This window comes from Punica granatum, chromosome 8 (genome assembly GCF_007655135.1).
Source record: "Punica granatum isolate Tunisia-2019 chromosome 8, ASM765513v2, whole genome shotgun sequence".
NCBI classification, from domain to species: Eukaryota; Viridiplantae; Streptophyta; class Magnoliopsida; order Myrtales; family Lythraceae; genus Punica; species Punica granatum.
Genome location: NC_045134.1, coordinates 18,767,707 through 18,795,603, shown reverse-complemented (window position 1 = coordinate 18,795,603; position 27,897 = coordinate 18,767,707). Strand labels below are relative to the sequence as shown.

Here is a 27,897-nt window from a genome sequence, read left to right as displayed (position 1 = left end):
AATTGATACAAATGTGCAAAGTCATAGACGAAATTGATGTAAAAAATAAGTCAGGAGCGAAATTGATGGAACTTGCGAAAGTCAAGGAAGAAATTGCCTATTTACTCTCTTTTTCTGTAGATTTGAGGCCGAAGCCCGAGTACTTTACTTTTATATTAAAAAATTAAAGAATTTGTGGTTCTTGTGAATCTGATTTAAGTCATTGAAATTGAAATTATGCCAAGAATTATAGCCAAGTTGCTTTACTAGGCGAGAAGAGGTAATGGCTCCCATCCCAACCACCACCACCGAGATCAAGTTGCTGGTGACCTCGTCTAGGAGGTGATGGCCGTAATCATAGCCACCACCGCTAGGAATCCACCTCTACCTTCTTAATTTCGAAGAGAGAAAGAAGCGGAGATCGAGTGGTGGGGTCAGCCGTGGAGTCCCTTTGCTTCATCTTTTACGAAGAGTTCATCTAAGAGTGTATTCGACAGTTGAATAAGTGCTTTTTCATTATTTTTTAAGCAACAATAGTGTTTGGTGATATATTTCAAATTATGATTTTGTTTGATTTTAGCAGTCGCTAGTGCGATTCTTTCACGCAAATTAATAGTTGCTTATGAAGAACTGTTTATACTTATTCTCTATTTCAAGTATCAAATTTAATTTTAACAAATTCACAAAAAAAAAATTCAGCAACTTTCGATTGCTGTCTTCCAAATGTTATAACTTTTCTGAAATCAGTGGTTAGCTGCTTCAGCATTTTTACATCGGCCACCATGATCGTGGACCAAGCCTATACTGGTCGTTAGGGTTGCACAAATGAAGAGGAGGGAGAAAGAGACAGCAAAAATTGAACGTCACTTATCATTTTTGAGAATCTCTTTCGCAGGAGGAGGTAAAGGAGGGCAAAAAAAAGAAGAAAAGAAAAGCAGCAAATTTCGAAAATCTTTATTACGGATAATTATTTGGTAAGATGTTTATACATGTTCGGGGCAGCTGCCACGTTCAATGATGTCTATGACTGTGTCCTCACCAGTTCTTGGCAACCTCTTTAGTGGTAAACGAGTACCGTTAGTTGGGGTTTTGAGAAATCAGATTGCATATCAATCAATCCATTTTTTAAATTTAGTGTATTACTTAGTAAAATCCATTTAAATCAGGAACCAAACAAAGGTCTCCCGATCGCGGTCGCACATTGAATAGAGACGGTTTGAGCCCTTTTTTATTCGAAAATGTTCGAGCAATAAACGAAAAAGCCCCTCTTGGGATCTCTCATTCTCAAGGAGAAATAAGATTAAAGATGAAATTATCTTTCTTGCAACATTTCATTTAAAACAAAGCGTAATGAGACAAATCTCTTCGATAAAATGTCAATTCATCCATTATAAATAAAGGCTCTTGGTGCTCAAATTCAATCATCAAAATTGTTAAAACACTAGTGTTATATGAATGAAGAAAATTTACGCTGAAAAAGGTTTACTCTTTAGTAGACCGACCTGGCTCTACTGAATTAATCAAGATCCAATTGAACTTTATGATATCGTGATTCACACTGAAAAAAAATTGTTGAAACACTTCCACATATACATGATGAGAGAATTAGGGTGTTTTAAAAATTTACTAAATCGTAGAACACGAGAAGAATTTTGTTGTATCGTTGAAACGTTCGTCAAACCTTCTAATGACTTAGCGTGAGGACGAATAAATCTTCTCAAAATGTTCTCGTGCCTCAAAGTAATTGTTCAAGTTCCAAAGTTTGTCTCCGATGACATTCGTCTCAAGGGTACCGATTACCAGCATCGGGGTGCTCACGAATATGATCATATGTGAAGTAGGTGATAGTTTCTTCAAAGGCCGTCAATAAATATTAGTGAGGACACGGTAGTAGGGGTAATTTGGATAACAAAAAAGGTGATGACGCATAGATAAAATGTTTTTGAGATACAAATTTGTAGCTGTAAACCATGGGTTATTTCATTAATTGACTGCATTGTTGGTGTTTTACATCACGTTATTAGATAGGATTATCGAATAAGGCTAGGAAATCACTTATAGGGACCAAGTTTGGTGGGTGCGACAAACCGATATTGATGGTCCAAAATATAGATTTTCCCAATTTTAGAGTTTTATTTTCTATCTACATACACGAAAAATTTGTTTCATAAAATTTGTTTCATGGAATATTTTTCAAGAGAGTCATCAGAACACCTACCCGAATATATTCCAAATTTGATTTTAAAATTCGATTCGCCAATAAAATAGACAACTAAAAATGATATATTAATATACCATTTCGACTATTATTTTCTTACTCGTAATATGGCTTAAGTGGACAAGTTCAGGAAAATGAACGGAAATTACCCACTGGCTTGAGCATTGAGGATTGCAGATTTCCTTCCAATAATCCAATTCTGTCAATGACTTCTAAGATCAAATTTTCCTTTTTAAAAACAATTTAAAACATAAAAAAGGGAAAAAAAATTGTTTTGCCAAGAAACACATGTTGAAGAAGCTTCCTCATTAAGCATTGACTTCGACTTATAGCGGGTCATTTTATATTGAAATCATGTCAATATCCTTTTGGTTCGGTAAGGATGATACGTCTATATTTGTTACCTAAAAATATTATCCAATTCATTGTTTATACTTATTATCAAACACCCTAAAATAATGAAATTGGACTAACCAAGACCAAGATTTTAATTTTAAATCTAACCAAAAATCTGATATGCAAGCACAAGCCTGTGCAATTTTGTCGATGAGATCGCGAAGTATTCTCAATCTACTGTTTAAGAATAAACTCCATATGGGTGTCAGTTTGGTCCCGTCCATGAGAAATCTATGCACTCTTTTAAGTCTCCAATCACGACAATAGCCCCTATTTAGGCTCGTTTACAATCGAGAAAAAGAAAGATAATATGATTATGGCGCCTGTGGTTGCATCTTCAATACAATTCATTGAGGCAGCGCTGTCCAATGGCGGCGGCAGCCCTTTCGGCCTCGCATACTCAGACCCCAATCAGCGATGGCTGATCAGGAAGGACCTCCTCTCCCTCCTCCAGGAGTTCCCGTCCTTCTCCCTCTCCATCGACACCTTCTTCCACAACGACGGCACTTCTACGAAGCTGCTCGTCGCCAGGGGCAGCTTGCCCATCTCAGGGTTTTCAGCCCCAGCCGTCCCGGTCACCATCTGGCTGCACGAGAACTACCCGACCGTAGGGCCCATAGTGTTCGTGTTGGCCGATCCAGGATGTAATATCCACCCGGACCATCCGTTTGTAGACTCGTCTTCGGGCCTCACCAGCACGCCGTACCTTAGCACATGGTCCTATCCCCGATGCAGCCTCTCCGACCTGGCAAGAAACCTCGCGAAGTTGTTCTCGAAGGACCATCCATTCTGGAATTCACAGCCATCCTCGGGGTCCGCTGCCCACCCCACCCGTGCCTCGAAGACAGAAGCTCTGGACCGGCTCTCGGGTATCATCCACTACGATATAACGGTTCTAAGATCGACAGTGGATGAGGAAGTCCAGGATCTACTAGGACTACAGGAGGAGCTCTGTGCACGATGCGCTGCGACCTCTAGGATCGTGCGCGAGCTCAAGTCTGAGAGGGCAGACTTGAAGGGAAAGGTGAGGGAACTGGAACGGGAAGCAGGCAGGATATACGAGTGGCAAGACAGTCTCAACCTCGAGCCAGCATTTACCGGTTCGGCACGCAGGGATACTGAGGACGTGATTGATAGCGTATTTGAAGTCGACGGTGAGAAATCAAGGCTGATATTGGATTGTCTGGCAAGTGAGAGGGCCATTGAGGACACAATATATGCATTAGACAAGGCAATTGAGATTGGGGCAGTGCGCTTTGAGACATACATTAAGCAAGTCAGGGTTTTGGCAAGGGAGCAATTCCAGTGCATAGACATGAGGATGAAACATCATGAGGAAATTACTTCTCATGGACATGCTCCTCTTTCCTGATAAAGGTCTCATCAAATTAATATTGGCCCCCTCTTATTGTGCTTTTATTTTTATTTTTTTCCAGTGGTTTTTTGAAGGCTGGTGATCCAACTTGATGCACCTCCTATAGTATACACAACTGCCCTTCGGTAACAAAGCCAATATGGTTATGTCTACTATCCCACGCAGTTTTCCTTTTTCCTTTTTCCTTTTTCTTTTTGTATATTATTTGAAAGATTATGGAGTATATCTAGTTCCTGTATGTATAGAGCTGAATTTTGACATTGTAAAAGATGGCTTGAGAATGTTGCTGCTCATGGAAAAGTATTTATAAGAGTAACTTACGAAGATGCCCCGAGAAAATAATAACAATTTTCTAACATATATATATATATATATATCAATGTGGGTTGATTCAAGTGATTCGATTCTTGTTCTAAAGTTTCGAATTCGAGTTTTGTGAATTAAGAAAATTCATACTGAGAAAGTTTACCTTCTAGTGGGCTGATTGACTCAAATTAGATTAGTTGAGTCACCAAAAGACTTTCGCAAATCAGAGTACGCACCAAAAAAGCTAATAATTTTTTGAGCTACAAATTTCTTCTTATTATAAAGAATGCAAAAGTTATATCTTATTATAAGGAGAACAAAATTTATCCAGCAAGTTATCTTATTTTAAGGAATGCAAAAGTAATCCAAAAAAAAAAAAGAATGCAAAAGTCTTGGTTTCAATTAACATGCGTCCTCTTTTCAGAGAATAATTGACGTTAGTGGGCTTTCTGATACCAGGGTACGCACATGAAAAAGCTAATAATTTTTTTGTTACAAATTTCTTAGTTATCTTATCTTATTATAAGGAATGCAAAAGTTATATTTTATTATAAGGAATGCAAAATTTATCCAGCAAGTTATCTTATTATAAGGAATGCAAAAGTTATCTAGAAAAAAAGAAATGGAATGCAAAAGTCTTGGCTTCAATTAACGCGCGTCCTCTTTTTAGAGAATAGTTTTTTATTATTGTTGATAATTAAGTATTTTGTTATTATTCAAAATTAATAAGTTTATTGCTAAATTATAAAAAAGCTAATATCTACATCTATATGAAAAATATTATCTGATTTTCTTTTCTTGTTATTGGTCATGACCTGATTTACTTTTTGGAAAAAAAACATATATATATATATATATATAATACCTGACGTGATTTAATTTATCTTTAAAATCAACTATAATCTTACGTGATTTGTTTTATGTAGATATTCTTATAAAATATTTATAATTTAAAAATAAAATATAAAATATAAAAAATAGTCCCATAAATCTATATTTATATGTTTTAAAAATTAATTTTTTTCTAATAGAAGCTCAAAAATTCAAGAAAATAACGATTGATTCCATAAATCTATATTTAAATGTTTTAAAAAAAATTAAAAAATTTTAAAAATAAAAGTTCATTTTATAAAGAAAAGTTCAAAAAACTCAAGAAAATATTGATCAGTCTCACAAATCTATATATTTATTTATCTATATCTTTTAAAATGTTTAAAAAATAAAAAATAAAAAATATTTTTTAAAGAAAGTTTAAAAAATCGAGAAAACAACGAAGGCTCCCATAAATGTATATCTATATTATATTTTTTAGAAATTTCAAAAACTTATTTCTTAAAAAACTCAAAAATCTAGAAAATTCCATTAAGTAACCGAATCAGGCAAGAAAAATTGGAAAAGAAAGTTTGTGCGACATATTTATTCCGTAAATTTCAATTGAAAATAAAATTGATAGGAGCAATAAAATAGGAGACAATCATAAGAAAATTTATCAATTTAGATATCTTTTTCTGATAAATTATCTCAATGTTTTATGGGAAAATCCACGAAGCGAGAGTTTTACCCAATAGTGGGCTAACGTAATTCAAACTGGATTAATCAAGGTCTATTGGACTTTTGAGTACAAGAATGTACATCGAAAAAAAATAATTTGATCATTAAGTTTTCAAAATTGTGTCAGTTTGGGCAATAACATTCTTTTCTAATATATCATTGTGGCCACTGACAATTAGTTTCTATCATGTTGACCGTTAACATTTTTAAAAAGTGCGTCAATTTGAACCTTAAACTTAATATGGTACCTTTGAATTTGTATGTAAATTATTTTACTCTTCATCTATGTTGATATTAAGGGTTTGGGATTTTCCGATAGAGGGTTTTGAGCATGGACGCACGCAAGAATTTGTGATAGGGGGGCGAACTTCGAAGCTTATGGTAAAGGAAAAAAATTAAAGAAACAAATATTGAAAATATCAAAAAGAACAATTAGTGCCCTTCTAATTAGTCATTCAAGCACAATATTGATGTTCAATTAAACTGAACATGTTGTAAAATTGAAACACTTACCCTACTCTCGCTTTACTTGTCAAACGTAGGCATTCAAATTTGTGCTCTACGCTCTTTTAGGAGATCAAAATCATTAATAAGAGAATCTATACAAAAATCACGAGCAATATCCTCCTCAACATATGTTACTAAGTAACTAGATAAAAACACATCCTCTATTTTACTGTGCAAGAGTGTCTTGACTATCTCCATGGCTGAAAATACTCGTTCTGTGGTCGTTGTGGAAACATGAAGTGTCAAAACAAGACGAATTAGATGGTCAACAAGAGGATAAATCAGTAACTTTTGTTTCTTTGCTAACACTTGATACAGTTCAGAAAAGTGTTGATGCATTTCTCAAATTAGGATTCTGACGGGCTTCGAGTTCAAAATGCTCTAATTGAGTTCTCAAATGCAACTTTTATTTCTTTGTGAAATCCATTGGTTAGAACTTATGGGCAAGTTTGCAGATGTCTTCAATGCATAATGATTTATAACCATCTCTTGGTTCTAGGGCAGAGCTAAGCTTAAGTAACTCCACCACGTTATCTTTGAACCTATCATTCATCTATTGCATTTGGGAATCAATAGCAGCGATAAACGCATTAACTCGGTAATGATGCTCGATAGAAATGGTGTTTGGTTGATGTTGAAGTCTCCTTCGACCTGCTTTATATGGAGCATTCAAATCATGGATCTCTATATCATGTCTATTGCAAGATAACTTCACCTTTTCAAGTAAAGGATACCATGTGTCTTCTCTAAATCTCTGAATGAGTGCCTTTGTTGTTGATACCAAATGCAAAGCATTCAGTATATCTTAGGATTTGCATTGCAGAGCTTGACTAAGATCATCTGTGATCCTCGAGAGATCGATCATGAGATGTAAAATAAATATGAACTCAAAAGATGTCATCAAATCATAAACACTCTCTGCTTCGCTTCTCTGAATGGAATTTCCATCACTAATGATCTTCTTGAGAACAGAACAAGTCGCATCAAACATCTTGAGCAAGCTACTAAGAGCTGTTAAATGCGAACCCCATCGTGTGTCTCCTGCACGTTGTAAGGTGCCAATTTGATCTTTCCCTTTTCCCGTTTCCAATTCTTCAATGGCAATCATCTCCGCAATATGATTTGCTTGGGCATTATAAGCACCTCGTTCTAGCACAGGCTAGAATTATTGTTCAGGGAATACATCGAATTAGAGAACTCATAAAGCACCTGAGGATTGCCCGTATAAAGACAGACTATCGAGAATAAACAAATAAATCCTCGAGTGCTAGGTACATAATTTTGATTACCGGTGCCTATTTTCAAAATTTATACGAGTTAATTGACAATATTTCTTTCTCTAAGGATATGCATGTAAAACAGATTTCAAGAACGTGACGCTTACTCTCCGAAAACGTTGTTTTAAACCCAATTACTCGTATTTTTCATGTAAAAAAGGCGCAATAATATTTTCTCCGATCAAAACCTTTTGATTAATATATTTTACCCAACATGACAATGGTTCGAGACAGAGAAAAACTATATTCTCACATAGCGAAAATATTCATGCCGGGGTGGTTCCTACTTAGAAAATATTTTCTAAACCCGAGGATATATTCTGATAATTTTTTTCCCGGCTCAAATGTACTTTAAAATCTCGAAAAGGGCGAAAATACAATGCTTCTGAAAGCTTGAGGGCAGATAAGTAATTTTTACCTGACCAAACCGATTTAGTTCAACTGGTTCAAGTCAGCTTCCACCGAGGTGGAATTTTAAGACAGGGGCGCAGTTAGTTCCTGCATCAGAGGCGCAATTACTAATATCGCTGCATGGTTAGTAAGGGCGCCCGCGGGCCAACTGTCTTAACGGATAGGTTCAGACAGCTAAACCTGTCCAGAGTACTTAAGTTAAACAAATTTGCTTTTTCATCCCTGAACAGTCGATTTTTACAAAACGACCCCGACTTCCTTATGCCTATTAATAGGGATTTATTTTTAGCATTAGATAACGTTTAGTAATTCATGTGCTGAAACTCTGCTAAAATTACCTTAAAATCTCTAATAACGCCTATAGTTCATAGATATTAATAGGATTTAGTGAGTTTCTATGTGATTTTCACCGATTCCTAGCCGGTGAGTCTGAACTGTGCCGAACTAAGGTGAGAAGGGCAACTTTTCGCCTATGTTCAGAATTGGGATGGAGATCTTTAGCTCTCATCTTGGTCAATTTGTGCTTAATTAGGATAATTATGTGCAGATTAGATGACTAGGTTGGTAAATTGTATGATTTAGAGCCTAACTAAGATTAATTGATAAGTATCTTGCTTAATTAGGATTAAACTTGGCTAACCAATCTTGATTGAACTCCAGAAAGACTAATTGCATGATTAATTGGACTTGATTTGGTGTTAATTGAGTCAATTTGTGAATAATTAGTTTTAATTAGTCTATGTATGTGCTACTTAAGATCTAGTTGGGTCTAATCTTGCTTAATTACTCGTGTTGACATTCTGGTCCTGCGCTAATTAGGTCTAATTCGGGATCAATTAGGTGTAATTTGACTGGATTTGTGTATAATCGGACTAATTACAAACTTGACTACGTGCGATTATGTTTGAATTAGCTTAATTAGGTGAAATTAGCATGAAATTGGACTTTGTAACATTCTGAAATTTTTTGTAAAATAGGATTAGACGAGTCATTTTGATGATTTGTCGTTTGATTGGGCCTAATTGCGTGTAATTAGCTTCCTATTGCTTGAAACCTTACTTAATTAGGTCTAATTAGCTGTAATTAACCCAAAATCGACCTTTTAAGCATGCTGGGAATTTTTTTATGAATTGATCCGATTTTTAATTGGGGGAATTAGGGGTCGATTGGATCCAATTAGGTGTTAATTATGTTGATTATTCATTCCCTGTGTGTAATTAGGCACAATTGTGGCCATTTCTTTCAATTTGTGCTTCAATTGATGTATGAAGATCATGAATGAATGAATGATATGTCGGGCTGAGTGGATTAGGGTTCCAATTTCGCTTAATTAGAGTCTAATTAGGAATAATTAGACCAATGTAGGTGTAACTGACTTGCGTAGTGTTTCGTCCTTAGGAATTGGATTCCAATTGAGTCTAATTGAATGTATTTAGGCTTGATTAATGTGGATAATCACATTTATGAGTGTCGGCAAAATTTATGTGTGTTCACTTGAGTCAAAATCGGTCAACAGTGAAATTATATTTTAATTTGTAATATTCATGTATATTTGATTAATTACACGAGCTAGGAGTAATTAGATACAATGAGGGTGTCATAGACTTTTAGGAAGGTGCTTGTGACTTTGAGAGCGGGTCATTAGGACCCAGAGTTCCCTAAACCAGATTAAAGTCAACCATTCGACTTAATTGGATTAATAATTTGGTTTCTTGTGTGAAAATGAATAATCATATATACCGGGGATTAAAGGTAATCAACCAACCGATTGAGTTCATGGATTTAAATTGAAGGTCAAATATTCCTTGAGAGCTTATGAGCACTCTTTTTGAATGTTGGGGATTAATCGACTAATCCATGCAAACATAGCCATATGAATAAAATGGAAAAACTGTGAATAAAATAAGTAGATATAGGATTTTTTTAGGTTAAGGGCCCTATGTCCATTTTTTTCTTTTGGGCCTTAGGCCCAATTCTAGACCCACTCGATCCATTGTACGAATGTTGGCCTGAATGTATGGTTTATGTCTGATCAGTCTAAAGGTACCCGTTTTACTCATTCTTGGTTCGAATGTCTGACCCATTTTGAGTCGGACTTTATAATTGTATAAGCACGCGTATCGTGCGGAGTCTATATTCATTTTTTAATTTTCTTGTACATTCGCAAATGTAGACCTAACGCTATGATTAAATAACTTGACTTTAACGAATAAATAGTGTTAGAGCTATTAGGAGCCCAAAGGATACCAAAATGGCGAAATATTGGCTTGTCGGCATCTAATCTCGTAACAAAGCCTCCGGATTCATTCCGGTTAGAAAGAGAGTCAAACCTAAAATCTTGAGGCTATTAATTTCCTGACTCTGTAGGTGACTTTAGGTGGCTCACCGGCCAAATTAAACGGTGTAGTGGCGATTTCAATCTCGAATTGGGTCCCAAACCATGTGTACTAATAGAAAACCCGAAGTAGGCAGTGGAGGCCTAAAATCTACGCACTGCGCGACAACCTGGCGATTCCATCGGGGATCAACAAGAGGGCTTGAGCCTAGAATCCTCATTTTCTAAAAAATTCTAACTTTGTTTGCCTAACCCTTTTAGTGCGCATTTTTAAATTCACACCACATACCAAATGATCCAATCAACCCCGAAACGATGTTAAGAATCCCACTAGGATTAGACATGGAGGATTAGTATGGCTATGCCCGTGTGAGGGTTCTCATCGGAAACGGTCCTGAATGACTCCGCTCGACTTGAAAAGTCTGATGTCTCCCGCTTTGGGACGACTGAAAACTACGGGTCGGTGACCTACACTTATAAGTAGCACCTAATTGTAGAAAACTGTAAGCCCATCATTCGCATATTCTTCAATTGTGTGCCTTTGCATGTGCTTGTTTAAAATCACATACTAGTGTAAGGGGTAGATAATAGATAATTCTTTTCTTTGTATCTTCCTATTTTTTTGGGTAGATATGAATGTCTAGGTGGAGAATAGAGGATCACTATACATTGTATGAATGCGACATCTTTCCATCACCTCTTTCACATGACATGGTTTCCAAATAAAACCTCAGGTATTAGATTCCTTAGCCGTTAAATCTATCATGGCCACATGTGACCTAAATCCCGAGAGATGACTCGGATAATAAAGTCATCTCTCATGGTGGGATGACCGATGAAAATGGAGACAAACGAGATGATTTTCTCGAATTGAATATGAGTACCATGCCTTTCAAAGGCTTGGATGTTTGGAACATGGTGGGGCAAGATAAAGTGAGATGCGACTCACTATGATCGAGATCCGTTCAAGGTCACATAAGCTATGTGATGAAACTTAGTGGGACTACTTTGAAGGAATCGCCACTTTTTCCCAAACAAATGAGACCACACCAGGGGAATCATACCAATACTTCGAGAAGACTTTTCTCCTGCATTCCCATGACGTTTCCGTATATTGATTTGTTGTTTTCTCGAATTTTTCTTTTTTAAAGGTAAACGGGAAAAAGGGGGCTAGCCTACTAGCTCCACGCCGTTATTGGATGAGGTTTAGAGCGAGGATGCTGACGGAATAGCAGAACGCGGATAGCGCCTTGGAGGATCCTCCAACACTTGTGATCCCGAACATTTCTTATTAATAAAAATAAATTAATCATTTATTCATATTTTTTCAAACTAAACTTGCTTTTTAAGTCATTTAATTGATAAATTGTTATGTTGATAATTTGAACAATACTAATCTAAATTTCTTATATTTATGAAATTATGCATGGTCATTTATATAAAAAAATTTTAGATGAATTATATATATTTATATATATATATATTAATCTACATATTGAATTGAATTCTATCTAGAAAACGATTTCTACCTTTATCAGTTCTTAATTATTAATTTTTAGATTATATTAGTTAGAAAATTTAAAGTTGTCATATTTATGATATTATGCATTGTCATTTGTATTAAAAATATTAGAGTAAATTGTTATATATATATATATATTGGATTGGATTCTATCTCAAAAGCGAATTTTGCATTTATTATTACTTCTTGATTAACAATTTTCTAGATTATATTAGTTTGCAGGAGTTTACTCTTATATATATATATATATTAAATAGTAATACTATATATATAGAGTAAGGATATATGAATTCAATAATCAAAATATGATTTTGCAAATATGTCAATAACGAAAACATATAAACTCCTTTTTTGTATCTTTTTCAAAATTTAAAAACATGAGAAATTTTTACAAAAATTATTAATAGATGAAGTAAATTGACAATTCTAACCCTATTAACTATAACCCCATTAAATGTTTGTGGGAGCCAATTTTACTAATAGATATAGATAGGGATGAACCCGTTTAGACACGACACGATTATTAAACGGGTCAGGTTTTGAAAACCCATACACGACATGTTTATATCCGTGTCAACTCGTTTAGACACGTTTAAACCCGTTTTATCGAAACGTGTCATAATAGGTACACGTATACACTACGTGATTATAAACGTTATCTGGACACGTTAACACAACTTATTTGTCCGATCAATTCAGTTACCCGGATACATTAATACAACATATTTATCCAATTAACTCGTTTACCCAAACACGTTAACACGGAGATTGAGATGGAGGGGAGAGGGATGTGGACGGGGAAGAGGCGGGAGCCGCATCCGAGGGAGGCAGTGACGGCGAGGATGAGATCGAGCCATGAGGCGCATTGGCTGGAGCGGGAGCCATTGAAGCAATGGGCTTCAAAGGGGAGATAGTGGGAGTGGAGCCGACGACGAGCTTGGGAGCAAGGAGGGTGAGATCTGAGACGGATCTGCGGACAATGCGAGGTGCACAGAGAGGAGAGCAATGAGATCGAAGAAGCAAAACTTCGCCATTGATGGATGAGAAGAAGGAAATCAAATCGTAGATAAGATCCGATGGAGGGTAGTAGAGAAGTAGAAGTAGAAGTAGAAGTGCAGTTGTGCTGTGTTGGATTGAGTGTAAAAAAGGAAAGGAAATTAGGTTAGGGATTTAGGAAGTTATAATTATATAAGGATATTTTGATAAATCCAAATACATAAACGGGTTAACGGGTTACATGATTATAGTAACACAATTAAACATGTCTAAATAAACACGTTTAATCGTGTATAATCGGGTTACACGGGTTCAATCCGATAAGACACGCTTATTAACAGTGTTTAAACGGGTTGGATCCGTTTAGACCGATTATCAAAAATATCAAACTCAAACCCGTTTAACTCTGTGTCGTATTCGTATCGTGTTATCGTGTCGTGTGAAATATTGCCAGCCCTAAATATAGATATAGATATTGATATTGGATTTAATTTGAATTATACATAAAAACATTGGTGGAGATCTATTTGAGAAACATAAAAATAGTTTTAAATTTAATATAACTTGGATTTATTCAAGAATGATTTTAGCATGAAATTAATGAGTAAAGTGAGAATTTCGTTTCTGATTCATGCAAGTTACATCAATCGAGTTTTTAAGAAGAAGTTACATCAATTTGATCATTGGTCACATCAATTTCATCTTTAGTCACATCAATTTCGTTCTTGATCACATCAATTTAATCATTGAATTTTCTCCTTAGTTATATCAATATGGTCCTTGGTCACATCAATTTATTCTTAGTCATATCATTTTGGTCATTGTCAACATCAATTCTTTACATAAAAATTGTCCCTTTTGATCTTCTCCCTCCTTTTTACTTCTTTTGTCTCCTAGTCGAATTTGAAACACTCGTTCTCATTGCTCAAACCCCCGATTCTAGTGCTCTTGGTGGTTATAGAACTACTACTTAGGATCAAGTTTTAAGCCAAAAAGCAAGTAAACAAGTTAAAAAAATGTGGTGGAAATTTAGTTTTCACTCATAAGTCAGAAACTTCGGGAGCGATAGCTCTCAAACCGTGCAACGAAATTACGGGCCATCAAGTGTTGTAACTTCCTTATAATATGAGAAATCTGTCTATGTTAATTTTTTGGATCAATATTGACTCTATAAAAATTTGTTACCATGTTTTAGAGAAAAAAAATCTTATTAATGGCAAATTCTTACGATAATTACATTTTTCTTTTTAAAAATAACTCTCATTATTTTCTAAAGTAACTCTCGTTAGTTGATAAGAGTTCCAAGGAGATTCATCTTTTTTTTTTTAGCATTTAAATTTGGTGATAATTGATCCCTTAATTTTCAGCTCATATTTCTCTAACTCTAGTGTATCTCCTAAATTTATTTTTTAGTAAAATTGGGGTGATGAACATACAAAGAATGTACTAAATTAACTGCATTCTTGAAAAATTTTATGATGAAATTTTCTAAAGATAAAATTATTGATTGATATATTCTTTTATGCTTATAGAATCAAAGAAATGCACGTTTGAGTGTGATGGATTTTTTTTTTTGCATTTTCATATTCAATAAGGAAAACAAACTATGAATTTCGGAAATGAAATTTACTAAAATTTTTATGAAAAAACAATGGCTCGAATAATTTGACTTAATAAACATTTGAACAAACTTTAAGATGAAATAACTTCGATAGAACTTTTTTAATAAACCGATATAATATTATATAAGCAAGACTCATACTAATATAAATATCTATCGATCAACTTATCGAAAAAAAAAATCTATCGACTATAATTTATTTACTACTTCTTTTTATACTACCCTAATTTTACCCAATTATCAATTTATGTCTATTTACGGAATAAAGTTATTTTCATTGACTCAATAATATCTTATAATTTATAGCATGGGGTGTTATAATATGAGACAACAAGAATAAGTCGAATCGTAGTTGGAGGATGCGCTACAAAACTAATAACGCAAAAGAGGCTATAGTGGGTTCGAGTTCATGTAATTTGATTTGTAAGTTTAATGTTGTAATTGTTTTCTAAAATTCATCCGCTACAACGTGCAGATTATTACACTAGTCAAGTAGTACGAAAGTAAAAAAAATAAAATTCAAGAGGTTTTTGACTTAGTGATTAAGGTGCGCGTAAGTTTGCACTCGATTTCGGATTCGAATCCCCTTGAGGTCACCGAAGCGTTTTTGGAATGGTTACCCACTTTGTGCGCCGCCGGATTTCATGAAACTGTGCTGAAACGATGACGTTTCAAGTGAAAAAACCTTGAAACCCATTACGACGAGAAATTTTTCTGCGAAATGGCCATTCCGACAGAGTGAAATGGCTCTCTCGACTCACTGAGTCTCGACTAGCACTGGCTCGCCGGCGACCGGAATCGTCCGAAATGGACACGCACTCTGCTCACCTGGCCGCCCAGAACCGCTCCCGCAGCTCCCAGACCCCTTCCCCTTCCCACTCCGCCGCCTCCGCCTCCGCCACATCCTCCATCCACCTCAAGCGCAAGCTCTCCGCCGCCAACGCCGCCGCCTCCGAGGACCATGCCCCACCCTTTCCCCCCTCCTCCATCTCCGCCGACACCCGGGACGGCGCCCTTACCTCCAACGACGACCTCGAGAGCATCTCCGCCCGCGGCGGCGTTGGCGACTCGGACTCGGAGTCGGATGTGGACGCCGCCATGGACGACGACGAGGAGGACTTCGACAACGACAACAACGGCGGGTCCTCCATCCGCACGTTCACCGTCGCTCGGCTCGAGAGCGCTGCAGCCTCGGGGCGGAACCCGAAGATCAAGTCAGAGAACCCTGCGGTGAAGCTCGAGAAGGAGGATGGTGCGAAGGACGGCGGTTCTGCCGCTGGAGCAGCTCCGGCTGGGCAAGCTGCTGCTGCTGCTGCGAGCTCGGGCCCCGGAATTGGGGCCAAGGATGATGACGTGAATGTATTCACCGAGAATATACAGACCAGTGGAGCTTATAGTGCCAGAGAGGAGTGTTTGAAGAGAGAGGTAATTGGCAGTTAAAATTATCAGATTAATCTTCTGCTGCTGCTAAGAAATTTGAAGAAGAAGATAACTGAAATTGGCCAAATTTTCAATTGATTGTATAGCTTTCGGGATTCGTGATTGGTCATTTTTAGCTTGTTTAGATTAGATAGAATTACTCATTAAAAGGAGGAGATGCGTTGACATTGAATCTTTTTGGAGCTGGGGTGGTTGGTTTATGTTCATGAAGTTTGAGATTCATTGGTCATTTTTAGCTTGTTGAGATTAGATAGAATTACTCATTAAAAGGAGGAAATGCATTGACATTGAATCTTTTTGGAGCTGGGGTGGTTGGTTTATGTTCATGAAGTTTGAGATTCACGACGGTCTCGGTTATCTGATGAACATGCATTTCCGAGCTTTTCTAGAGTACTACTCATATGAAGTTTGCAGCTCACTCAGATATTTTTGATGTCGGACGTTCATATTTTTGTGGTTTATTATAAAGCTGGTGGGAGCTTCTTGCATCTTGTGGTGAACAATGAAATAACGAGGATTTTGGTGCTCTCATGAGCTGCTTTATTAAAGGGTCTTCAATTCATGACTAGGAAAGGATACAATTGGCTCTCAAACTCTGTTTTGAGTGATCTTGATCCACATTAGCACCCCTAGTGCCTTCTTGTTTACTGCTTGCTCCTCTAGGCCGATGAATGTATTGTAACAGTTTCATCAACTGATTACTAGCATCCTGTCTTTGTCCGAGAGAGTTGTTGCCCCTGATGGCATGCTGTGGAAAGGTCTAGTCTCTGTAAAGTCCATCTAGCAGAGCTGCTGATGCACTATAAGCACATACTCACCTGCTGCTGAAGCACCCTGCTCTTTGGGAAGATTTATTTGACGCCGCTCTTCTCCAAAAACTAAATTTGTAGCCGTGCTGCTTGCTAAAACTGATTCAATAGTCATGCAACATAAACAAAATATTGAAACACTCATTTCTAGCATTGCCTATACTTGTAATCCCACAGCTTCCCCGCCTTTTCACTTTCATAAAGAATTCTTCAACATGAAAACTGACTTGAAGATCAATACGCTTTAGATAACCATGTTCTGTCACTCCTCTGACTAACTGTCAGTTTTTTTTTTGCACAATAACAAATATTGTTTGTTTATTTCGGATCAATATTTTTGAAATATATTAAACTTTGCATAGTGTCAAATTTCTTTGTTCATTTCATGCAGGTTCGCGATAGTATTGGCAAACACTTAGTATGCATTTTGTTTTAGATTTAGCACTTTCAGGTACTGATTTGCCAAGCATATTAGAAGATTATAAGTATTAACGCCTTCTTTTTTCTTCTCATCGGAGTTCTTTCAGGTGTGATTAACGTCCAGAAAGTACCTTAACAATCAGGAGCAACTAAGGGCAACTAGAGGTCTTGTTTGTTGTAGGGTCTGTGAGAATAGGGTAGGTAAGGTTAAACAAGATAGTTAGGGGATTTTGATGTAGACAATTATTTATCTGCTAAATGGCTGCACCTCTTTTAGCAATTCGTCATTCTACCATGTCTTGCAGTGGATTCATTAGACCTTTCTTATAGGTATAGCTATTTTGTTGGTATATTTGATGAATAGGGGGCTTGCTTTTATAAACCAATAAAATGTATATTGTTTGACAAGTGAGAATGCCCAATTCTATGGACAAACTATTAGCTCCGGCACTGCCAAACCAGGCTTTAAGGACCTTTGGAGGAGATCGACAAGTGTGATTGTCTTCCGAGAAAACCTGTTCATCGTTAACATGGAACACTTGGTCCATGGAACGAACCTTTGCCATAAAATAAATAAATAAATAATGAAAGAAAGAGAAAACCTAGCCCTTAATCTCATTTTTCTTTGGTAGAACTAATGGAATTGTACTTGCTGAAAGTTTTGAAAATATAAATAATGATGCCGTAACTTTCTTAAATGGAAGTCCCAAATCTTGAAAACAAAATAGCTGGAATGAGTTTCTGATATACAAAAGGAATATATCTATTGTAGTTGTTTCACTTTCAGAACGAGTAGTCGAGAGGCCTACCTTTTCCCAATATGAATCTATCTGATTCTGATTCAGAAGGGAAGAAGTTGTATCCATAATATTGTCTTTTGAAAGCTGTTTCCTCTGCAGGAAAAGGACATGCACTATGATGAGTTCAAATATAGGTTTCCAAACTATATAAATGTCACCCAGAACTAACTTACAACCAGTTGGTCAGAATTTTCGTATAGCTGATGGACCTCTCATTCACTTTCATTTGACAAATTTTGTGCATGACACCACTTGTTTGTCTTTTTGCCTCGTCCTTCTGTTTGCTTAGGAAAAGACAGTTGATAAGCAATATATTAAAATTTCTAATAGTTATTCAGAGTCTCAACAGCGTTAGCTTAAGCCTATAATTTTTGGACTTAAACCCATTTACATGTTGCCACATCTTCGCCTATTGTCAACGTAAAATCATTTCCTTTTTAAGTTCCTCACCTGCAAATAGTTTCCAGTACAGTGATTAGTGCCTCCTCCCTAAAACATTTTCTGCGTTGGAAAATTTTCAAAAAGGGGCATGATGAGAAAGCCTAGAACCATAGAAAGATCACATCGTTGACTTTAACAAGTTATCACGTGTTAATTTTTGTTTCAGTCAGCTCTGAAGGATTTTACATCTAAATTTTGCAGGAGGAAGCGGGAAAACTCAAGTTCGCATGCTATTCAAATGATGGTGTGGACGAGCATATGATTTGGTATTTCCTTCTGTTCTCTTTTATTTTCCTATGCATCTAAATGTTTCTTAATGAACATCCATGCAAGTGGTGATTATGATTAGAAATACCTAGCGGAATCCTTGTAATACTATTTTCTTGTCATATACCAAAGAGACCACCTAATTTTTCCTTCAAATTTATCTTTTGGGTGATAGGCTAATAGGATTGAAGAATATATTTGGCAGGCAACTTCCCAACATGCCAAAAGAATATATTGTTCGTCTTGTTATGGATAGGTAAGATCATTGACATTGCATAACTAATATTTGCTCATTATGACTGTTTTTAGAAGCTGTAAGCACCCTTGAGTTATTGAGGCTTTCTGAATCGATGTGAGGTGCAATTTTTAATATAACAATTACTCTCTATCTCTAAGATATGTGTCTAGAATTGTCCAGAAAGTATCTTAGGGAAAACAAAATTAACTTTGAAAAGGTTAGACCAAAACCAATGAAAACTGTTAATGTTATGAGCTCATGGAAATGGAAAAGCTATAAAACATCCATGGATGCTATAAAACATCCATGGATTTGTGGCTATCAAAAACTAGCCCGTAAATTTCTTAGTTGTCAAAAACCTGTCTTGAATTGTTAGCTATTACAACCTAACTCCTAGAGTTATGAGAGCCTACTCATCATCAACCACGTCATCATCATCCAGACTCTCGTCTCTGATTTCCTCCATCGCTGGAATATAGTCCTCAACCTCCTCCTCCATTTCCTTCAAAGTGATTTGTCCTCATCAACTTCAGTCTGGAACTAGGAACACCTCACTTTACTTTAATCAAGTGGAGCTGCTTCAAGGTTGATACTAGTTGATATTGATGAGGAGAAAGCTGTTTCGACAGGAATAGAGGAATAGACTGGGGGCTATAAATCTTATTGTGGATGGGATGGGAATTTGGATGATGATGATGTTGGTTTATAGTTAAAATTTATTAGGCCTTCAGAACATTAGGTAAAGGTTTGTCTGTTTAATTGCTAGGAATTTTTTAGTCGTGTCAATTTTTTTTTTTTGGTAAATGCAAGAAATTCCTGGTTTCGTTGTGTCTTTCAATCATAGGACTTCTCTAAGTTAATTTTTTGGTTTCATTACTATCTCTTCAACACCATTTTACATACATATATATTAGAAGTAACTTACTAGAAGTAAGTAATTTATTCTTTTACCAGTTCCTCACTTGGCATAATGCCTCGGGTGGTTATGCCCATAACTACACAAGTCTGCTATTGCTTTTGTTAACTTTCATCTTCTTTAAATCTCCCTTTATTCCTCAATTTTGTGTTTTTACAGAAGCCACAAGTCAGTGATGGTAATTAGACGTAATCATGTTGTTGGTGGTATCACATATCGTCCATATCCCAGGTGAAGCTCATTTTCATAGTCCATTCAACTTTGAAACCAGTCTGACTTTGTTGAGTTTGTTCTAATTTTCTTTTTTATGAGTGCATTGTGATGATGCCAGTTGTTTTTAAGTATGTATGTAATTTTGAATCTACATTTGAGAAGATATGCAGTTACAGACAATTCCTGTTACATATTTTTATTTGCCTCTCATATATCATCTGAACATGATGTTTCATGTGTATATAAGCCAAAGCAATTGTTTTTCTTGTCATGCTGGTGTAGAGAAAATCTGGAATTATAGCTTCAATCATACAAAATTTTGCTAGAGTTCTAAACTTAGCGATAGAAAAATTTTCTGGAACTAGAGTGATGAACTTGATTTGCATGTCTTTAGTTCTCTTAATGCTAGAATAATTATTGTATGCTTTGCAGATTTAAAAGGCTGAAAAGTGTAACTTGATTAAGAAACTTAGTTTTTATCTGGCTCTCTCTCTCTCTCTCTCTCGATTTTCTATTAAGGGAATACAAAATTGTTGGTTCATTTTTTCATGTATTCATTTTCCTCTTACTGACTCTTTGTTACTTACTGCAATTAATAGTCAAAAGTTTGGAGAGATAGCATTTTGTGCTATCACAGCAGATGAGCAAGTAAAAGGTTACGGAACAAGGTTGATGAACCACTTAAAACAGCATGCCCGTGACGTTGATGGTCTAACTCATTTTCTGACTTATGCTGATAATAATGCAGTCGGTTACTTCATCAAGCAGGTTCAGTATCTAATCTTGCCTGGATTTTTATTTTGGTATTCTTTTTTTAATATGTGACTTTGTTAGTTTTACAGTTTTACTCTATGTTAATGCTCATTTTAAGTGCTAATCTGTTGAAAAGAAAGCATGGATACACTATAGAGTAACCCATAGCAGAGGATAAAAGGGAAAGTCCAGAAACAAAGAAATCTTGAGTAAACTTTTTTTTTTTTTGGGATATAGGTGATAATTTACTGTGTTACCTATTACCTATTAATAAAAGGTTGTTTCCTGTCAACTAAGAAAACCCACTAAGACAAGGAGAAGAAAAGAAGAATGTTTTCTCAGGTTAAGACTTCATATGGCTTTGGTAATAGCCACACTGAAAGGGGGTTGAATTTTTACTAAGTAGGAATAAAGAATGGAGAGGTACTTTGGCTAGATGGTCAAATGAACATGTAGCAACAGTGAGAGTTGAAATAGTTTTGAGAGGTCAAATTGCCATGCTTGAACGATTTAAGGGCATATGACTTTTTGTTTCTCTGGGTTTGCTAATTAGAAATTTTCTTGGGTTGGCCAAAACTATTATAAGTGCTTCTGTGGAGAGGAATAACTTACTTTAATTTTTATGGGTCTTAGCGTATCCACACAAACTCTCCTACTTGATTGTATAGAAATGTCCTCTAGAAATGGCTTTGAACACCTAGTTTTTTTTTTTATGAAAGATGAAGTATTTATGAAGTCAGTTATGAAAATAATTATCTATGCTCATAAAAGTTTGACAACAATGAATTATTGGAATTGTTTCGCAAAAAGAAAGAAAAGGTAATGTGAACTCTGAAGTTTGTTTTCTAAATTTGGAATATCTTCTTACCCACTGCTTTGGCTAATCTTTCAGTCAATTCTTCTTTTTTAACTATCTTGAGTTGTCTTAACTCTTTATCAAGGTCATTCTTCGTTGTTTAGATGGTTGACTGAAACTCTTAAATAACCTTGCAGGGTTTCACAAAGGAGATTCACCTGGAAAAAGAAAGATGGCAAGGGTATTGCTCATAGCTCTAATAGCTTATTGAGTTTGCAATAGCTATTTTTGCTCCATATTCGAATGATGATTCGCTTAAGAGGTCTCGATTTATTGTTTCATGCTAAAGAAAAATCAAGAAAGATCTTTTCTCTTAACCAAAAGTATTATTGAACGGACCAATTCTTTGCAACTCCACCATCACATCAGCAAGGTGTCACAATATATAATGATAGGAAAAGAAACTCGCGTCATACTAATTCTTGGAAATCTTCAATTATTCGTTTTTGCTTTTGTCATTGTTCATTGGTCTGCCTCAGAATAATTTGTTTCTAACATTTGTGTTTTTAATTCATGGTTATCATGTGGTTTTAATGAAATCATCCCTCTCTAGGAGAAATCCAAAATTGTGTGGAGGTATCATTTGACACATCTCTGTTAACAATTTGCAGCTATATCAAAGACTATGATGGGGGAATTCTAATGGAATGCAAGATTGATCCCAAACTTCCATATACTGATTTATCAACTATGATTCGGCGTCAAAGGCAGGCAAGAAGTGCATAATGTCTGCTAATTTGTGCATTCTGTCTAACTTATTCCATCATAATTCATTTCAAGTCATATTGATGATTCAAATATTCCTATTGATTTGGATGGGACTTAGCTACCTTAAAAACACTTCAGGTCTTAGATAAGTTGAAACTTATTGGGGTCCAGATAAGTTCCCGTCCTGACTCAATTTATGATATAGATTGGGATGTGGATATATGCGAGCATTTTTTGAAGTTTTGTACCTTCATATTTCCCAAAAAAGCGGGTGCTGTTTTGTTTTCATAGGTTGGGGGTAAGATAATGAATTTATGATCTCTGGCTTTGTATATTTTGACTAAGAAGCTACTGAATGGAAAACTTGGCTATAACTGAAAGACATTGACGTCATCTCTCTGTGGCTAGACTAGAGTCAACCAAAGACTTGTTTTTTTTTTTTCCCACCAAAACAACTTTACGTTCCATATGCCTATTTATTGAGTTTACCCAAACTATGCTTGGCCCTGTAATTGAATTCAAATTACTCATATATATGCCAACCCATAAAGTTTTTGTGCCAATCCAAGAATCTGGATATTACCTCTCGGGGATGAATATTTATTCATAGATTTTTTTGTTTGGATGTCCATGTCTTTAAATATCATTACCTAACAGAATACAATCTTTTTCCTTGCTAGGTGATTGATGAAAAAATAAGGGAATTCTCTAACTGCCACTATGTATATTCTGGAATTGAAGTTAAGAAGGTATAGATTTTCGACATTTCTTGAAGTTCAAGCAGCTTTTTTCCCCCCTTGTATTAAAGGGCACTGAATCATACTTAGGTGCTATTCTTCAATCTTTGTGGTATTTTAGCTTATGCCTGTTTTTGGTTGTGGATCATTTCATTGAGTATTATTCTAGGAAATATTATATGCTCATCGTAAATTATGATTCTCTCCTTTTCCAGAATGATGCTGGGATTCTGCAGGAATCACTCAAAGTAGAGGATATCAAAGGCTTGAGTAAGTTATTTAGCTTTGAATAACTTCCCATTTCTTAGTAAGAGTATGACAGAGTGGAGTATGGATGGTTAAGTGGGAATTATAGTTTGAATCAATTTTACGCCCTTCCAGAGTTTTCACAAAACAATTTTGCTCATGTGATGTAGCACTAAAAAGTCTTCCAAGCTGTATCCTAAGGGAGGTTAGAGAGCTTGGAGGAGTAGTACTAGGTTAGATATGAGTCAAAAAGGCTAAAAAATTGGGTTGCAGTATAGGCAGTATGACTTGGGTGAATTTCTGAGATGCTGTTTTGATACAGCTCAGGAGGTAATATTAGGGGTTTTGGTGCATTATAGCTAAAAAGGTTGCCAGGTTATCTGCCTGTCTAGATGGATTATCATCTTAAATTATTGGAATGTTTTCATTGCATTTTTTGTATGCGTTTTCTTTTAATTCATGGGAATATTACCTTCTCGTTTCTTTGTTTGGTACAAGATTGTTGTAGATCTATGTCAAATTTCAAGGTATCAGTTAAGAAATATTCAGAAAATTTATATAAATACTTTTTGGTAGCCCCAAGTACTAGCTCTCCTACTCCTCCAGCTTTGCTTGTTGTCCCTATTGGCCATAGACCTGTCACAGGTGGCTGGGCTTGCAAATGAAGGCATTGACCGTGGCCGACAGGGCTTTTCTAGCTTTAACGGGGGCAAGAAGCCTCGACCAAAGCCATCCTTGATTGAGGCTTCTCTTCCCTCGGTCAAGGCCAGGGAATCTTAATTGGGGGCTTGTGAGTTGTGACACTCGTTCATGGCTTGCATGGCCGACATTGAGGACAAAGAATCCTTTATCAAAGCCAGGGAAGGGTGCTGGCACTGGCTGATCTGGCTCAGAAGCAAGGCACCCACTGCCAGCCTTCTCTGTAGCATTGTCAAGTGGTGGCTGCTTGCTGTGAAATATGATGTCATGTAAAAAGGAGAGTTCGATTTATTACTGTGCATATGTCATCCTTTTGCATTGCTTGCATGGGTTGGTTAAATCCCTCATTCTTACGGCTAGATTAGCTGCAAGATCACGATGTGTAATATTGTTCTTATAGTTCCTTTGAGTCCATTTGGTTTTAGGAGACGCTGGGTGGACTCCTGATCAATGGGGTTATTCAAGGTTCAGATCCTTAAGTTCTTCCGGAGAGGGTGCCCTTAACCAGAAGCGCTTAACTGCTTTCATGCGCTCGCTTCTCAAGGCAAGTGAATTAGATTTATTTCTGTTTCTACCATTAAAAAAAAATCCTTATTCTTAAATCTTATTTGAATGATTGGGTAGTTATCCTATCTTTATTGATTTTTTGAATCATATTTGATGAATACAGTCAATGCATGACCACGTTGATGCTTGGCCGTTCAGGGAGCCAGTAGATCGTCGTGATGTTCCTGACTATTATGACATCATTAAAGATCCTATGGGTAAGTTCTCAACGATTTTATCTCCATCATCTTGTTATTGTAGTTCATGCCTATTGCCCCCAAGTATTCAATGGTTCAACCTTGGGCTCAATGGATCCAATTGGTTTTTTAAATAATATAGTAATAGGAAACCAATAATCTCTAAAACTAAATATAAACTCAAATTCATGTTACAAAAAAATAATTTAACTTTGTTACTTCAACAATTCAAACAAATAAAAGATTCGTTGATCCAGAAGCTAAAGTGCACTGCTCATCTGTGCACTCCAGCCTGTTAGACTATAGATGAAACCGGCCAGTTTGCCAGTTTGCATGAACTGGTGCAACGGTTGCTCGAGTCCTTTTTCAAAGTTATAAAATCTATTGTTACCATCTATGTTTAATTTCTGCAGTATATTGGTTACCCATTCCTGATTTCTCTTGCAAATAATTTGTTATCGGCACCATAATAGTGAAAGTTGACAGCTCTAAGGTAGTTGAAATGTTAAAAGTAGGCACTGCATCTTGTAATATATCTTTGGATCTTTTTGGGTTATATTAACATTCGATGACTGACAGACAGACAATAACTTTCAGTGAGAAACTCGTTCCACGAATCTGTTTACCTTTTTACCAACAAATGAGTTATTTTGTGTGGAATGCACAGATTAGAAATTGGAAGAACTCTAAATGGAATGAGTCTCTTCCTTCCAAGTTTGTGATGTTTCCAGTGAGTTTTTCATCTATCCTATGGAATGGGGTTCTTGCAGATTTGAAAACAATGTCGAAGAGAGTAGAGTCAGAGCGGTATTATGTGACGCTTGAGATGTTCATAGCAGATGTCAAGAGGATGTTTGCTAATGCACGGACTTACAACTCTCCCGAGACCATCTACTACAAATGCGCAACAAGGCATGCTTCCCTGATTCCTTTTTCATTGTGTCTCTCTTCTCTTTTTCGTTTGATAGATGAAAAGGAAAACCTTTTCTTAAGATGTTTTGCAAACATGTGTTTCTTAATGAGTTTTTGTTGAATTTGCTCAATTGGTTTCTTGGTGGAATATATTTGAGGAGATAGTAATTTCTTGGAAATTGTTTAAGGCTCATAAAGCTAGCCTAGAGAAATGGACCCTTGTTGACTGTATTCGAAACACGGGGAGCTCGAAATTTTCTACTATGAATTTTTTGTTTTGATGTGAAAACAGGTGTGGACTTTTCCCGCTTTTTTACGTGTGTTAGAATTGATATGAACTAATTCAATCACAGGCTGGAAGCACACTTCCAGAGCAAGGTTCAGTCAGGTCTTCAATCGGCTACCGGTAAAATTCAGTCGTAGAGCCGACATGGTGAGTTATACCAATGGTGGGAGGATATAGTTACTGTATCATTATTGGCTTGAAAGCTCTAGGAAGAAATAGTCAACCTTGTACCTACACAATTCGGTGATCATGTTGTATATCTATAGGTGGTATTGCATTTTCATTATTTCTAGACTATATTTCGCTGGTCGTCAGCCTTGTCGAAGTCGCATCCGATGGATAGACCAAATGGTTGAGGGTTATATTCGAGCTGTTGTTGATTATAGCTGTACGGTTGTGCTCCATTTGTATCGACTAATGCTTTAACCGAACACACTCTCCTTGTATCGCATGTCTATGAATCTTACTGTAGCAATGTATTGGTATGGCTGTATGAAAGTTTTGAGTCAGTGAGGGTCAGTTCCGTGCACTTGGTTGAAGGGGTTGACTATCCCAACAGCAATAGAAACATTTTCGATGGCCGTGCAGTTGCCCAGATGCAGCTTTATAGATACATTTCGAATCTTTGTTTACGGGGGAAGGCCAAGGAGATAGATAGAGAGAGAGATGGTTATGTCATGCCATGTCTTAAACCGACTCTATACGAGGAGAGCTCGTAGTTAGGGCTTGGGACATCCTAAATAAATGTTTCGATGCGGTATGGCAATGAGTTGCCTTTATATGTTTCTGTTTTTCAACACTTTTGGGATTGTATCTGTATATTTGCACTTATGAACTGATAAAGTTCTTTAGGATTTATTTGCTGCATATCTTAGCAAAATTTTGCTCGTACTTTCTCTACATGACATATCATGTAGGATGCAGGGATTATCTAAAAATTGCCAAGAGAGATATAGATGTGATATGCTTCAGATGTTAATAGAGGTTCCCAATCAGGCATAGGGTAAAAATGATCAAAATTCAAAATATATTTCACCCAAGATAATTGACAAATTCTTAAGGTGAGTAGAGAACAGGGACGAAGCGGCATGGATATGGTGGGATACTACGAGAACCCGCCGCACCCACCGTACCACGTTTTAGAATCACACACCGCATTTGCACCATATAAATGCGAAACCAACCCATCTACCTTTACTATGGTTTTCACAACAACCTCATTCATTTCTGGAACTCCCGGAACAAGGTGCCATATTTTATCGTGATGATGTGCACTATAAAATTTTCTTTCATGAGAGCACAGCAATAATACATACATACATACATATATATATGTATATATATGTATATGTAATATTTTAGCATACCGTCACGGAATCCTCCCATATTCATGTAATGAGAGCTTTCCACATACGTGTATTGGACAAACCCTAAGCTCATGGTCAAGGACGGAGCCACATCAATGCTTAGGGGGCAATTGTCCCCTCTGGATTTTCAAATTCCAATGTTTGTCTCTAAAAATTATAAATATTTAAGATTTTGCCCCATGATATGAATGTTTAACTATTATTTTCCCCGTTGGAATGTATTATATAGGTTAAGCCATTACTTTGTCTTCGTTGGAAGAAAATTCTGGCTCCGTTTTTGCTCATGGTTGACCGTCTCGTTGAGTCTACCCGTTACTATATCCTTTTAAGACTTTTTTCAATCTTTTTCAAAATTTCATAATATAATTATAATTTATAGGATATTTCAAGGAGACTTTTACAATTTACTTATACATATTAATTCAAGAAATTGCTCCCGTTGTTTTCTTCTTATTTCTTATCTTTTTATATATTTTAAAATTAGTAAATTTAACAATATCGAATAAAAATAAAAGATGTAAATGTCCATGCAACATGCGGGTCACATGACTA

At 36.2% G+C, this 27,897-nt stretch overlaps 2 protein-coding genes across 3 annotated transcripts; both read left to right on the top strand.

The window, feature by feature from the left end:
- Positions 1–2,692: 2,692 nt before the first annotated feature.
- LOC116188934 (protein ELC-like) lies at positions 2,693–4,206 on the top strand. The gene has a single exon (XM_031518387.1). It carries the CDS (start codon positions 2,904–2,906, stop codon positions 3,963–3,965), a length of 1,062 nt encoding a protein of 353 aa, XP_031374247.1. The 5' UTR covers positions 2,693–2,903; the 3' UTR covers positions 3,966–4,206.
- Positions 4,207–15,198: 10,992 nt separating this feature from the next.
- Positions 15,199–26,759, top strand: LOC116188018 (histone acetyltransferase GCN5). Of its 2 annotated transcripts, none has more exons than XM_031517120.1 (13): positions 15,199–15,919; positions 18,606–18,670; positions 18,847–18,927; positions 19,985–20,056; positions 20,638–20,806; positions 21,785–21,828; positions 22,259–22,358; positions 23,036–23,104; positions 23,308–23,362; positions 24,466–24,581; positions 24,708–24,801; positions 25,551–25,692; positions 26,046–26,759. In XM_031517120.1, exons 1-13 carry the CDS (start codon positions 15,302–15,304, stop codon positions 26,113–26,115), a joined length of 1,695 nt encoding a protein of 564 aa, XP_031372980.1. In that variant the 5' UTR covers positions 15,199–15,301; the 3' UTR covers positions 26,116–26,759. The 2 variants fall into 2 exon arrangements, with proteins under 2 accessions (XP_031372980.1, XP_031372979.1); XM_031517119.1 differs by having other exon boundaries at positions 24,463–24,581.
- The last annotated feature ends 1,138 nt before the right edge of the window (positions 26,760–27,897 follow it).